General features: G+C 47.3%; 1 protein-coding gene and 1 non-coding gene across 3 annotated transcripts in view; one reads left to right on the top strand and one right to left on the bottom strand.

The window, feature by feature from the left end:
- MAP2K7 (mitogen-activated protein kinase kinase 7) overlaps window positions 1–13,583 on the top strand; it is a 49,298-nt gene that overhangs the window by 24,974 nt on the left and 10,741 nt on the right. For both annotated transcript variants that reach the window (XM_056859647.1, XM_056859639.1), the window contains one exon: window positions 11,952–12,090. In XM_056859647.1, coding sequence (XP_056715625.1) covers window positions 11,952–12,090 — 139 coding nt within the window. The remainder of the gene's footprint in view (window positions 1–11,951; window positions 12,091–13,583) is intronic.
- TRNAI-GAU (transfer RNA isoleucine (anticodon GAU)) lies at window positions 8,956–9,024 on the bottom strand. The gene has a single exon. It is a non-coding gene; the product is annotated as a tRNA-Ile (tRNA).

The raw sequence follows: 13,583 nt of genomic DNA, 5'->3' as shown, positions 1-13,583 counted from the left end.
AGTTGAAGGACTCCTCCCCCCCCCCGACAGCTTTCCCAAGCGGCGTCCAAGAGCCGCAAAGGGGAAAAACGGGCGAATCGTCCCGATTTGCAGGCGGCGGCACAAAAACGGAGCCTCCAGCTGGGAGACGTTCAAAATAGCGCGAAAAAGATGCACACGGACAAGATGGCCGCCGCAACTCCCTGTTCGGCCTCTAGAGGTTACGAGGGCGAACTTGGTCCCAGTGATGCCGGCTCCTCTGGAGTTCATGCGACTGGGACTACCCTGGGTAATGTTGAAAAATTTTTAATTGCGGAAGTGGGGGAGGGCAACTTAAGTCTGATAAATTTAATGCGGCAGGCGTTGAGAGAGGAGTTTGCCCAAATTAGCAACCATTCTTGTGGGGACGTCACAAGATGCAGAGCCTCATCCCCGGGTTCCAGGGCTTCCACCCACTCTGAGTCAGAACGTGGGGAATGCTCCATCAACACACCCCATGCCTGGCCAACTAAGGCAGCAAGGCAGGCACCATTGTCCTCTTCCAGCAGGAACAGGTCCCCTTCTCCCTCTTCTAGCGGTAGAGAAGAGGGCGAGTTCTTCTCAGGAGAAGACGAGGGGGAGAAGTCTCAAAATCAGGAACACCAATCCCGGTTATTTGCCGGGGAAGATTATCAGGCGTTCCTGAGCAAGGTATTGGCAGCCTTAGATCTTTATGAGGATGAGGACTCAGAGGCTTCCAAAAGTAAGGCTAAGTTTAGGGGCATGAAGGAATTCTTCACCAGACTGAGGACCCATACCCGGGCTGTGCCTTTTCCTGAATACTTTGAGGACCTTCTCAAAAATGAATGGGAGAAGCCTAACAGCTCCCCACTGCTGTTAGAAGAATGTATAATCTAGAGTCCCGAGCTTCTAACTTCCTTCAGGTTCCCTTAGTTGAAGCACCAGTCGCCGCTCTGCAATCCACCGGCTTACTTTCTGAGGATGGGGCTGGCAACATCAGGGACACTCTAGATAGAAAAGCTGATTATGCTATCAGAAAGGCCCATGAGGCTTCGGCTGTATCCGTACAAGCATCGGCTACGGCAGCATTGGTGGCTCGGGCATCCATCATGTGGATCAGAAAAATAATTGACCTGACTCCACAAGACAATAAAAGGGTTCTGAGTGGTCTTAACAGAGTTCTCAAAGCAGTAAATTTTATGGCGGACGCCACTCTTGATTCTATGACTATGTTGGCCAGGGCACTGGCAGTTCCCTCTATTTCTAGGAGGGCACTTTGGCTCCGTTCCTGGTCAGCTGACTTCAGTTCCAAACCCATCCTGTTGGGATACCCATTCGAGGGTGATCGGCTCTTCGGCTCGAAACTAGAGGACATACTTGTCGAGACGAAGACAAGAAAAAGGCCTTGCCAAAATACATAAGGAAAGAAGGTAAGACTACTTACTCTTCTTCCTTTCATCCCTTCTGAACCTCTCACACCCTGGCAAGGGGCAGAGCAGACAACAGAAGGAACAACTGGAATTCTGGAAGGGGATCCTTTAACAAGGGATTCCAGCCACAACAACACTTGGACAAGTCCAGCAGATTTAGTGAGAAACCCGGGAAACAATGACTGCTGGGACAGTCCGGTGGGGGGAAAACTCCAGCTTTTTGCCAATACCTGGGACTCCCTTCACCCAGACACTTGAGTGCAGAAGATTATTGATGAAGGATACTGCCTAGAACTACACAAATCCCCCCCAAACCGCTTCTTTCTCTCCCCCTCCTCTTCCAAACCGGACAAGATAGCCCACAATCAAGCAGCCATAGACCACCTGCTTCAAATCAGGGCAATCGAACCAGTCCCCCAGACAGAACGGTGCGCCGGGGTATACTCTGTTTTCTTTACAGTTCCGAAGAGAAACGGAGATTGGCGCACAATCCTAAATCTAAAGCACGTCAACAGATTTATCCGGCTCAAACGTTTCAGGATGGAGATTCAGGTCCATCATAGAGGCACTCCGTCACCAAGCATTTCTGACGTCGATAGACCTGACGGAAGCGTATTTACACATCCCCATCTACCCTGAGCACCGAAAGTTTCTCTGCTTTGCGTACAACCTCGATCACTTATCAGTTTCGGGCCCTCCCATTTGGTCTCTCCTCGGCCCCGAGGGTCTTTACCAAGGTCCTGGTGACGTTGGTGGCTCACCTGAGAGAGGTAGGGATCCACATCTTCCCATATTTAGACAATATCCTGGTGAGCGCTCCTTCAGAACAACTGTCCTTACAGCACAAGGAGACGGTCCTCCGGGCTCTAGAACTCCATGGTTTCCTGGTAAACCGGATCAAGAGCACCCTCTCTCCGTCCCAGTTCATCCATCACCTGGGGGTGTTCATAGACACGAACCAGAATGCAGTCTTCCTTCCGCCAGACAAGATTTTCTCCATTGTCAAGTTGACAAGAACAGTGATTCTTTCCGAATCCTCCAGCCTGTCGTCCTTAGTCAGACTGCAGGGGAAAATGGTGGCATGCATAGGGATTGTGCCATGGGCTCGCCTCCACATGAGGGACCTGCAATGGTTTCTCAAGCCATTTCAACTGCAGATAACTCAAAACTCACCGTCCCGAGACAAGTGAAGGACAGCTTAAGGTGGTGGACCAGGTCCCACAACCTAGCCAAGGGCCAGAACTATCTCCCGATCTCCACGATCCAGATTTTCACCGATGCCAGCTTGGAAGGCTGGGGGGGGGGGATTCTGCAGCAACAAGTAGCACAGGGTCGTTGAACACCAGAAAAGAGTCACCTCCACATAAATCGTCTGGAGTTACAGGCAATCCGGAAAGCCTTGATAGAGTTTCAGCCAAGAATCGAGAACAGCCACATCCTGCTGAGAACGGACAACGTCTCAGCAAAAGCTTACATAAACAAGCAAGGCGGGTCTCGTTCCTCCTCCATTCACGCAGAAGCCATAACAATTCTGAATTGGGTAGAGGCTCACTTGGCGTCCATCAGGGCAGAGCACATAAAAGGAGTACTAAACGAGCAGTCAGATGGCTCAGCCGACAGCAGGTGGACGAGGGGGAGTGGTCCTTGAAGAGAGAGACCTTCCTTCAAATAATGGAGAAATTCATAAAACCCATCATGGACCTCTTCAACAGGCTAAAATCACCAGCTCCCAAGGTTCCTGTCAAGATTTATGTATCCAAGGGCAGAGGGAATACACGCACTGTTGTCCCCGTGGCCACGGGGTCTCCTTTATGCATTTCCACCTCTACCAGTGATCTCCAAAGCTCTACGAAAAATCAGACAAGAGAGGGCCCTGGTCATCTTCATAGCCCCTCAATGGCCCCGACGACCTTGGTTCGCGACACTGAGAGACCTATCGATCCAGGAGCCATGGTCCCTACCTCCAGTCCGGGACCTTCTCCAACAGGGCCCCTTAGTACACCCAGATCCAGCCTGGTTAAAGCTGACCACCTGGCTCTTGAAAGGTTAACGTTGCTATAGACAGGCTATACCTCAGAGGTCGTCGACACCATGTTGGAAGCCAGGAAACAATCCACCAGGCGCATATACGATTTTTCCTGGAAGGCCTTCGCTAGATGGTGCGGGAGAAAACATACTGATCCAGTGACCATTTCCACTGGCAACTTGCTTGACTTTCTCCAGGAGGGATTAGCTCAAGGGCTGAAGGCATCTACTCTCAAACAACAGGTGACGGCGATCGCCACGGTTGTTCCCCAGTTGGATGGCTACCCAATGTCAAGGCATCCCCACATAGTCACTTTCTTGAAAGGAGCCTCGGCCATCTCTCCTCTGACAATAAATAGATTTCCGACTTGGAGACTTCACGTGGTACTCCAGGCTCTGACTCGACACCCATTTGAACCCTTACGGGAGGCTTCCCTGGGTCACCTTAGGATGAAAGTTCTCTTCCTTATGGCTGTTACATCAGCTAGAAGGGTGTCGGAACTGGCGGCTTTGTCATCTAGAAAAAGCCTCTGCGTCTTCCACACAGATAAAGTAGTACTACGTCCAAATCTGGCTTTTATCCCGAAGGTAAATTCTAAGTTCCATAGACAACAGGAACTCCATCTTCCATCCTTTTGCCCTCACCCTTCTCATCCAAAGGAGAAGAACTGGCACACTCTGGACGTGAAAAGAGCTTTACGCATCTTTTTGAGAAGGATGGAACCTTTCCGGCGCTCAGAGTCTTTATTCGTTTCTATTTCATCACCCAGTAAAGGTTGCAAAATGTCAAAGGCAGCTATCAGCAAGTGCATCAAACAGTGTATCCAGCTGTGCTGTCAACTTAGCAACATACCAGTGCCGTTAGGAATTACTGCTCACTCAGTCTGCAGTGCCGCTACTTCAGCAGCATTTGATGGCCGTGCATCCGTGGAAGAAATCTGTAAGGCTGCGACCTGGTTGAGCCCTTCTACGTTCATAAGACACTACAAGATAAATTCCTATTCTTCATCCGACACGGCATTCGGCAGGAGAGTCCTCCAGAATGTTGTATCAAATGATCAATGAAGACTCCCTCCCAGTGAACGTCAGCTTTTGAAGAACCTGCTGATGAAGATGTAGTCCGAACTCAGTGGGAGAACGGAACCTTGGCTTACCTGTGAAGGTTCCTTCTACACTGAGGGAGGAGTACATCTTGCCCGCCCAGAGTGAAGATGAAGAATGTCAAGTGTCCAGATAAAGCTGAATTTTAAAAAAAATTAAAAAATGGGAAAACAATACGTTATATACAGGAATAATAAATAAGGGGAATGAGAATAAAGTATTTTCATGTTCTACTTGTTACTAATTCTTGGTTTTAAGATGTGTTTTTTGCAGTAGCTGCTCCTTGTTCTTTTGGGTGCACATCTGTCTTTCTGTTTTTAAAAATTCTATGGAAGTCCTTGAACTGGATATCAGAGGGCGGTCCTAGCACATGTGACAGGAAACAAAGGTTTTTTGGATCCGGCCTCCCTGAGCATAGGAACGACAAAACCCTCTGATGAAGATGTACTCCTCCCTCAGTGTAGAAGGAACCTTCACAGGTAAGCCAAGGTTCCGTTTTCTGTTAATCTCCTGTCTGTTTGCTTTCCCCCCTCCTTTGAAGTCCTTTTCAAGTCATCAAAACTGTACATTGGTATCTTGAAAGTCTTCCCGTTCTTATGCTTCTGAAATTAGTTTCTCCCCAGGAATAACCAACCCTCCTCAACGGCTTCCTTTTAAATTTTCTAAACAAGGAAGCTTCTCTCTGGAGTTGGTTAAAATCAGCTGTTGTACACACCATTGTTTTGCTGTTGTGATCTTTGTATTTTCTTTAATACTTTTGTATGGACATTTTTTGTCACTTCCAGTAGGTGCAGAGTCACCTTCTCATTTAGTATCTTCTAGGTACCTGGACTATGGATTTCAGTAGGATTTGAAAACTCAGTCTTGTGGGGTTCTGGATCCATCTACTTCTCCCCTTTCTTTGATATCCTCATTACATTGGGCTACATTGTATGGTAGAATATACGTACATCCCAAAAGAGCTGCAACGTCCCTGGTTCAAATGTTAGCGCAGCATTGGGTAGGCCATTCCCTCGCACTGAGCCCCCAACTGTAATGTGGAGAATAATACTACTGATTAACTTTGGAGGGCGGTTGTGAGAATTATGAAGAGATAAGTGGGGACCCGCGAGAAACTTGCAGAGAGGGTGCATGCCTTCCTACCTGCTCCCTTGGTATTCCTGCCACCTCCACCCTCGCTGATCTTCCCATCTGCCCCCTTCCTTGGCACTCTTTTTGCCCCACCCTCACTGATTTCCTCATCTGCCCTCTTCCCTTGGCGCAGACTATGCTTTTTTTTTTAATGGGGATTTACACCCTCTTTTTTAACTTTTAGATTTTTCTGGAGACCTAAGGGGTCCCCTAAGTCTGCAGAAAAACTTGGGGGTGAGTGTGCCCCTTTTCTGCAGATTTAAGTATCCATAGGCAGGGGGCACATGTGATAATTAGATATATAAATGGTATATGGAGCTTTTGGGACACTTGCCAAAAGTGCGGTGTTGTATCTCCTAGAACAGGGGTTCCCAACCTTTCTGAACCTGCAGGCACCCTTGGAATTCTGACCACAGCATGGTGGGTGCAGACACAAAATGATTGCCATAAGAGCTGGAGCCAGCCACAAAATGACTGCTGAGGCTTACCTTCAGTCTTGCAGTGAAGATCCTGGTGCTGTGGTGGCAGCAGCTGCTGAAGCAACATTTTTAAACATCTGCACAGCCAATCAAATCTTCCATAGCCGGTCAGAAGCCTTGCTCATAAAAAGCCATACCTGGTCCCACCTACTTTCTAAAGACACTTGGCAGGAGCCAGGAAAAGTATTGATGAACACACATGAAGCTGCCTTATACTGAATCAGACCATTGGTCCATCAAAGTCAGTATTGTCGGTGGACATGTGAAGCTGTCCAGAAATTTTGGAAAAAAATACATAGGAATTTGGAAGGCATTTTGGGATGAAGCATAGAATATGACCCCAAACTTTTTCTTTTGAATAAAACACCAGATACAATGGACAAGGATCAACAGGATATAACAAAATATCTAGTAACGGCGGCAAGAGTTGTTTTGGCATCAATTTGGAAAACAAATAACATTCCAAAAATCCGAACATGGATAGATAAATCTCTAGAATACATAACGATGTATACATAACGGAATACATGCAAGACAATATACAAGGACAACATCAGGAGAAATGGAAACTTTTTTATGAATATATTAAAATTAATAGATATCAGAATCAACCAAACGAAGTTACCATTTAGATAAGAATACTAATTCATTCATATGGCAATAATATGCAACATTGTGCTATACCTGTCAAAGGGGTAGTTATCTTTATATGTTAACATAACGATATCTAACCTGTGTTATTTTTCCTTCCCACTATTTTCCCACGGTATATCTATACAATAATGAAAAAATAATAAAAAATAATAATAAAAAAGTCAGTATTGTCTACTCAGACTGGCAGCAGCTCTCCAGAGTCTCAGGCTGGGGTCTTTCACCTACCTGCCTAGTCCCTTTAACTCACTGGCTCCCAACCAGGGGTCCGTGGACCCCCAGGGGTCCACGAGAACTAAACCAGGGGTCCGCAAAACAAAGTTATAAACCCACAATAAATTAATATTTACGCGGGCGGCATGGTGGTGGCTCACGGGCGCAGAGCGCTGCGGAGTGCGGTGGTGACTTGCGGGAGCGGCGCGTGACAAGTAAGGAACATGCGGGGGTGGAGAGGCCAGGAGAGGGTGCAAGCGAGCCTCACACAACCACACACAATAGGAGAAACACTCGTCAAACCTTGTTTGATGATAGCTGTCAAAGAGGTTTTAGGGATCGAAGCCAAAAAGAAAATACAAGAAATACCTCTATCGAACAACACGGTAAAAGCTTGAATTGAAATTATGTCAAAGGACATCGAGGAGCAGCTTGTTTCGAAAATAAAAAATTCGCCATGTTTCGCTTTGCAGTGTGATGAATTGACAGACGTTTCTAATTGCAGTCAGTTGCTCGTATTTGTCCGCTTTTTAGACGACTACAACACTATTAAAGAGGAATTATTGATTTCGCGGAAACTGGAAACGACGTCAAAAGGTATCGACGTCATGAATATAATAGCGGAGTATTTTGAGAAACATAGCATTATGTGGAAAAAGCTCGCCGGCTTCTGTACGGATGGCGCTCCAGCCATGTTAGGATCACGCTCCGGTCTAGCAACATTAATAAAACAGAAGAATCCTTCAGCAATAACAACTCATTGTATCATACATTGTCAGGCGTTAGCTTCCAAGACTCTTCCTAAAAGCCTTGTTAATACCATGGAAATGGCCATTAAAGTGGTCAATGTTTTTAAAAGCAGCGCCTTAAATACACGCCTTTTAAAAAATAACTGTGCACTGAAATGGACTCCGATCATGAGACTCTTCTTTTCCACACCAAATTTCATTGGCTATCGAAAGGCAATATGCTGGGAAGGTTATTTGAACTAAGAAAAGAGGTTGAGCTGTTTCTAGCCGAGAAGAAAATTAAAGATTTACTAGAGCTGTTTTCTGATTCGAAAAGTCAGATGCATTTGACTTATCTTGTGGATATTTTCTCACATTTGAATAAACTAAACTTACAGTTGCAAGGTTCTGGAAACATAAATTTAGCAGGTGTGGGAAACATTTTTATGTTTGAAGATAAACTGCGTGCCTTTATTTGCAAACTTCAGTTATGGGTAGGCGAAAACTATTATTCTGCGTTCGTGACATTAAAAGCACTGGTCGATGATAGTAAAGTTGACATGATCACTGCAAATATACAAGACAACATCAGAAGTCATCCGCAAATGCTGGTCGATGAATTCCACCGTTACTTCCCGGAATATAACCAGACAGAATCAAAAGATACCCAAAAGCTGATTTGCAATCCTTTTGGTATTGCTGTTGAAGAGGTTGCAGAAGAAATCCAGGAAGAGCTCATTGAATTCCAAAATGATAGGCACTGTAAGGATGCGTTTGAATCAGTTTCTCTTGAAGAGTTCTGGTGTAAAAAAGCAATTTCATATCCTACAGTTCGGAGATTCGTCTTGCGATAACTTATGCTCTTCTCCACAACTTATTTATGCAAACAAGGGTTTTCTGCTTTGCTTATAATTAAGAACACGACAAGAAATTGATTGGAAGCAAGTGATGATATTCGTGTAGCTCTGAGCAACAGTATTAGCCCCAGAATTGCCCAGCTTGTAAAAAGGATGCAAGCTCAAAAATCACATTGATTTACAATTAAAAGTTCTCTATTATAAAAAATATATTCAAATATTATTCTAAGTTTAATGTTTAACTAACTGTTATGATTAAAGTTTATTTTCAATTTTTATTTTGAACCTTGGGGTCCCTGCACCGAACAAAAAGGTCCTAGTGGTCCCTGGTCAAAAAAAGGTTGGGAACCACTGCTTTAACTGGAGATGCCAGGGATTGAACCTGGGACCTTCTGCATATCAAGCAGATGCTCTACCACTGAGCCACGGCCCCTCTCCGATGCCATGTTGGAGAACCCTGTCCTAGAGTTACTATTACTTTGTGCATCATTTTGGGCTCTGGGCCTGCACAGACCACCAGATTTGGAAACTCTCTAGAGCTATGATTTAGGCACCCAAATCTATTCTCCTCAGAAGCTTAGGTTCAAACCACATGTGCCCCAAGAGGAGGAGTCATGCCTTTACTTTTCAGTTCCTTTTCATTTGCTGCAGGAAAGCAATGTTACAGAATGTTGTGGATTTTTACCGTATATACCCATGTATAAGCCGACCCGCTTATAAGCCGAGGTGCCTAATTTCTCCCCAAAAATGGGGAAAAATTAGGCACCCGCGTATAAGCCGAGGGTCGGCTTATAACCCCTCCCCCCCGCAGGCTTACCTGACAGGGCTTCCGACAAAGGCGGTGGTGGTGGCGGCGGGGCCCCCGCAGGAGGCTTCCAGGGCGGGGGGAGCCAGCCGCGCCCGGCTGCAGGCTTCCCCCGGCCCTTCCAGGGCGGGAGGAGCCAGTTGCGCCCGGTGGCGGCAGCGCGGCCTTGCAGCGGCCGCAGTAGACTTCCCCCGGCCCTTCCAGGGCGGAGGGAGCCAGGCGCGCCCGGCTGCAGGGGGGAGGAGCCAGGCGTGCCCGGCTGCAGGCTTCCCCCGGCCCTTCCAGGGCGGGAGGAGCCAGGCGCGCCCGGCTGCAGGCTTCCCCCGGCCCTTCCAGGGCGGGAGGAGCCAGGCGAGGGTGGCGGCGGCGGCCACGCGGCCTTGCAGCGGCCGCAGGAGGCCCTCACAGGGCTCTCCTGGCCAGGGGAAGCCGCATGGGCCCGGCGGCAGCGGCGATGGCGGCGGTGGTAAGTTGCCCCTCCCTCCTCCCCCCTACCCTACCGTATTGACCCGCGTATAAGCCGAGGCCGGCTTTTTCAGCCCTTTTTTTGGGCTGAAAAACTCGGCTTATACGCCAGTATATACAGTAATCTCTTTTTATTCTTTCAAACTCACAGCCAGGATCCAGGAAACAATAAAATTAGATTTGAAAACCCAACTCCCCCAAATTGCTTTTTCAAATAGGAACTCACCACCCCCGCTCCTCTGCTACAGGGCAAGCTGTTTTTGAAAATGAGGAAGGTTTCAAAAGTGGTTGATACCATATTTTTCGCTCCATAAGATGCACTTTTTTCCTCCTCAAAAGTGAGGGGAAATGTCTGTGCATCTTATGGAGTGAATGTGTGTCCCGAGACAGACCCTAGCCCGGTCCATCCGGGGCAGGAGACGAGCAGCCCGGACGGCCCGCAGAAGCCAGGGAAGACCAACCGGCTGGGCATGCCGGAACGACGCAAGCAGGCGTTCCCCGCCCCGATGACCAGCTGGAAGGCTGGTGGGGCCGCACAGAGCTGGCTGGGCGCGCTGGAACAACTCGAGCAGGCGTTCCCCGCCCCGACGGCCAGCTGGGAGGCGGGTGGAGCCGCTCAGAGCTGGCTGGCCGCGCCGGAATAACTCGAGCAGGTGTTCCCCGCCCCGACGGCCAGCTGGGAGGCTCATTTGGTTGAGTTTCCCCCCTTTTTGTTGTTCTATTACAAATAGGCAAGTCATGCCTTTAGACTATATGATTAAAGGGGCATTGGTAGCTGTACATTTTGGAAATGATCCATGCACAGCTCTGTTGCTTGTTTGTAATTAGCTTGATCGTATGGTCCGGGGTTAAGATACTGGTTTAGGAGTTGTGCAACCTGGCATGCCAATTCATTGCATTTTCCAAATGCTTTCCCCTGCCTCCTGTTCTTGGGCTCAAGCTTTCTTAGAGCAACCTGGATAACGTGTTGGAGGGTAGCAGGAAAGATAAAAGATAAAGTACTTTAAAGTCATTGCATGTATTGTGCTGGATCTAACAGCTGCTGTTGTTACTAAGACATGTGAAGCATGACCTCCTGCCTAGGCATACCTCTAATGCTTCCAGAGTAAATGTGGCTTCTTAATCCAGTCCTTAAGGATTCCCATTTTAGATTTGTGTCTAGTTTTAAGATAACCAGTTGTCCTTAAGAGTGTTTTGTTTCTGCTAAGACCCAGGTCTGAACACCTTCTGACAAAAGTTGGAAGAGTGTTACGGGCTCTAGCTTGAAGAGCTCTTAATGTTGCCTGGTGCCAGGACAAGCTCTCTTGGTCAATAAAGTAGGCAGGGGATACAGCTTCATCCCTAGGCTCTTGGCAAGAAGTCTTTTTAGAAGCTGGTAAACTTGGTTTAATTTTAAACCGATTCTCCTTCCTGGTCCCTTGTGCTGTTGAGACTCAGTTTGAAACCTGTAAACAGTTTGTCCATTCAGGATCTATGTAGTCCTCCTCAGTATCTAAACTGAATCACTGGTGCCTATCCATCCGGCATTCAGTACAATAATGCAGCAGCTACCCTGTCTATGATCCCTACTGTTAATGCTGCATGCATAGTACTACGTTCCTGTTTAGCTGTGATGTTCGCTGTTTTGATTCCTTGAATTAATCATTTTGGTTTGTGCCCAGAGTTAAAATGGGCCAAACCCCTTCAGAGTGAGGTATCAAAGGGTCGTTAAATTCTAAACATTAATTGTCTCCCTATCCCCAGGAGTGTTCCTAGAATGCATCCCATAGGAAGTCAGGGTCTGTGATCTCAAAAGTATAAGAGCAAACACGGTGGTTGGTGGTAGTATCCATGTTGTGACCACTTTGAAGCATAAATAAAGGTGTTCAGAACTTGAAGCAGTGGTAATCGAGGGCATCAAGGAGAACAGGGAAAACCTAACAGGCTGTTAGGAATACAACTGACCTTTTCTTGAGACTTGTAGTGAGGTTCTGCAGAACCCTACATTCACTCCTGAAAGCATTGGGGACTTAGGCTGCCAAAGCTTCAAACCACGCCTCCCAAGCGTTACTGCCCCTGTTGGACTTTTCTCTTTTCTTCTCTCACAGCACTGCAGCTTCCCTTAGCCAACGATGGCAGCAGCCGCTCCTCCTCGGAGAGCTCACCTCAGCACCCCAATCCGCCGCGCCCCCGTAACATGCTGGGTCTGCCTCAGCCACCCTTCATCATGCACAGAAGCATGGAGAGGTAAGCAGAGTTGATCTGAGTTGGTCAGGGTGCCGGGGCCTCAGCTGAATTTATTGCCCTTTGCCGGGCCTTTACTCGTGCTGAATAGGCGGGCGAGGGACAGTCCTCTGTTGCTTTTCTGTTCAGGGGCTGTTAAATTGGTGGCCCCTGCATGCGTGACAGCATATGGTCCATGAACAACACAGAAATCCACGTGCCCAATAGCTTGCTGAGGACCAGATGCTCATTATGCACCTTGACCACATTGCTTTAAAATGTTGCCATACCTTATCTGCTGTTTCATATGAGGCGCCTTCTCTGATACCTGAATCCAATTTAAGAAAGATGTAGACAAGCTGGAACATGTCCAGAGAAGGGCAACAAAGATGGTGAGGGGTCTGGAAATTAAGTCCTGTGAGGAAAGGTTGAAGGAGCTGGCTATGTTTAGCCTGAAGAGGAGAAGACTGAGAGGGGATATGATAACCATCTTCAAGTACTTGAAGGGCGGTCATTTAGAGGATGGTGCTGAGTTGTTTTCTGTTGCCCCAGAAGGTCGGACCAAAACCAGCGGGTTGAAATTAAATCGAAAGAGTTTCCGTCAAGATGTTAGGAAGAATTTTCTAACAGTTAGAGCGGTTCCTCAGTGGAACAGGCTTCCTCCGGAGGTGGTAAGTGCTCCTTCCCTGGAGGTTTTTAAGTAGCGGCTAGATGGCCATCTGTCAGCAATGCTGATTCTATGACCTTAGGCAGATCATGAGAGGGAGGGCATCTTGGCCATCTTCTGGGCATGGAGTAGGGGTCACTGGGGTGTGGGGGGAGGTAGTTGTGAGTTTCCTGCATTGTTCAGGGGGTTGGACTAGATGACCCTGGTGGTACCTTCCAACTCTATGATTCTAAGAGGTCCACATTCTTTGGATGCAATGGATAGCGCTTTGGAATTGGCTTGTGGTTCACACCATTTTAAGTTCACAGATACAGCTTTCAAATCCTAGTTAACAAGTTTAATATTTCTATTAAATGCAGTATCAGTATTAGACCATCAGAAATATGAACTTTTCTATTTGTAGCCTATGCCACTTTGCCTACTTGCCTAGTGACTTGTAGCATTCACATGTGTATACAGTAGTGGGGATGCTGGTAATAAGAGCCCTGACAGATGGCAAAAAACTTGCTTATTTCAAATTCATAATATTAACAGGAACACATTGCTTAACCTGCAGTGTTCTTATTTACAGCTAGGAAAATTTTAGGGGTCTTGTACAGTCAGTGGGAGTTTTTGTCATTTGAAGGTGCTAATTGAATTCACACGGCATCTTCAAAAGCTGTGTGTGGAGATCTGATTAAATGTTCCTGAATTGTTCAGGGCTCCCGAACCTTTTTTGAGCCTGCAGGTGCTTTCAGAATTCTGACATTGCGTGGTGGGTGCAGCCACTAAACGACTGCTGTGGGGGGCAGAGCCAGGCACAAAAAGGCTGTGGTGACTCACCTTCAGTTGCATAGTGAAGATCCTAGTG

The sequence above is a fragment of the Euleptes europaea genome, chromosome 1 (assembly GCF_029931775.1).
Source record: "Euleptes europaea isolate rEulEur1 chromosome 1, rEulEur1.hap1, whole genome shotgun sequence".
Classification (NCBI taxonomy): Eukaryota; Metazoa; Chordata; class Lepidosauria; order Squamata; family Sphaerodactylidae; genus Euleptes; species Euleptes europaea.
The sequence above is the reverse complement of the archived record's forward strand: the minus strand, read 5'-3'. Positions and strand labels throughout refer to the sequence as shown.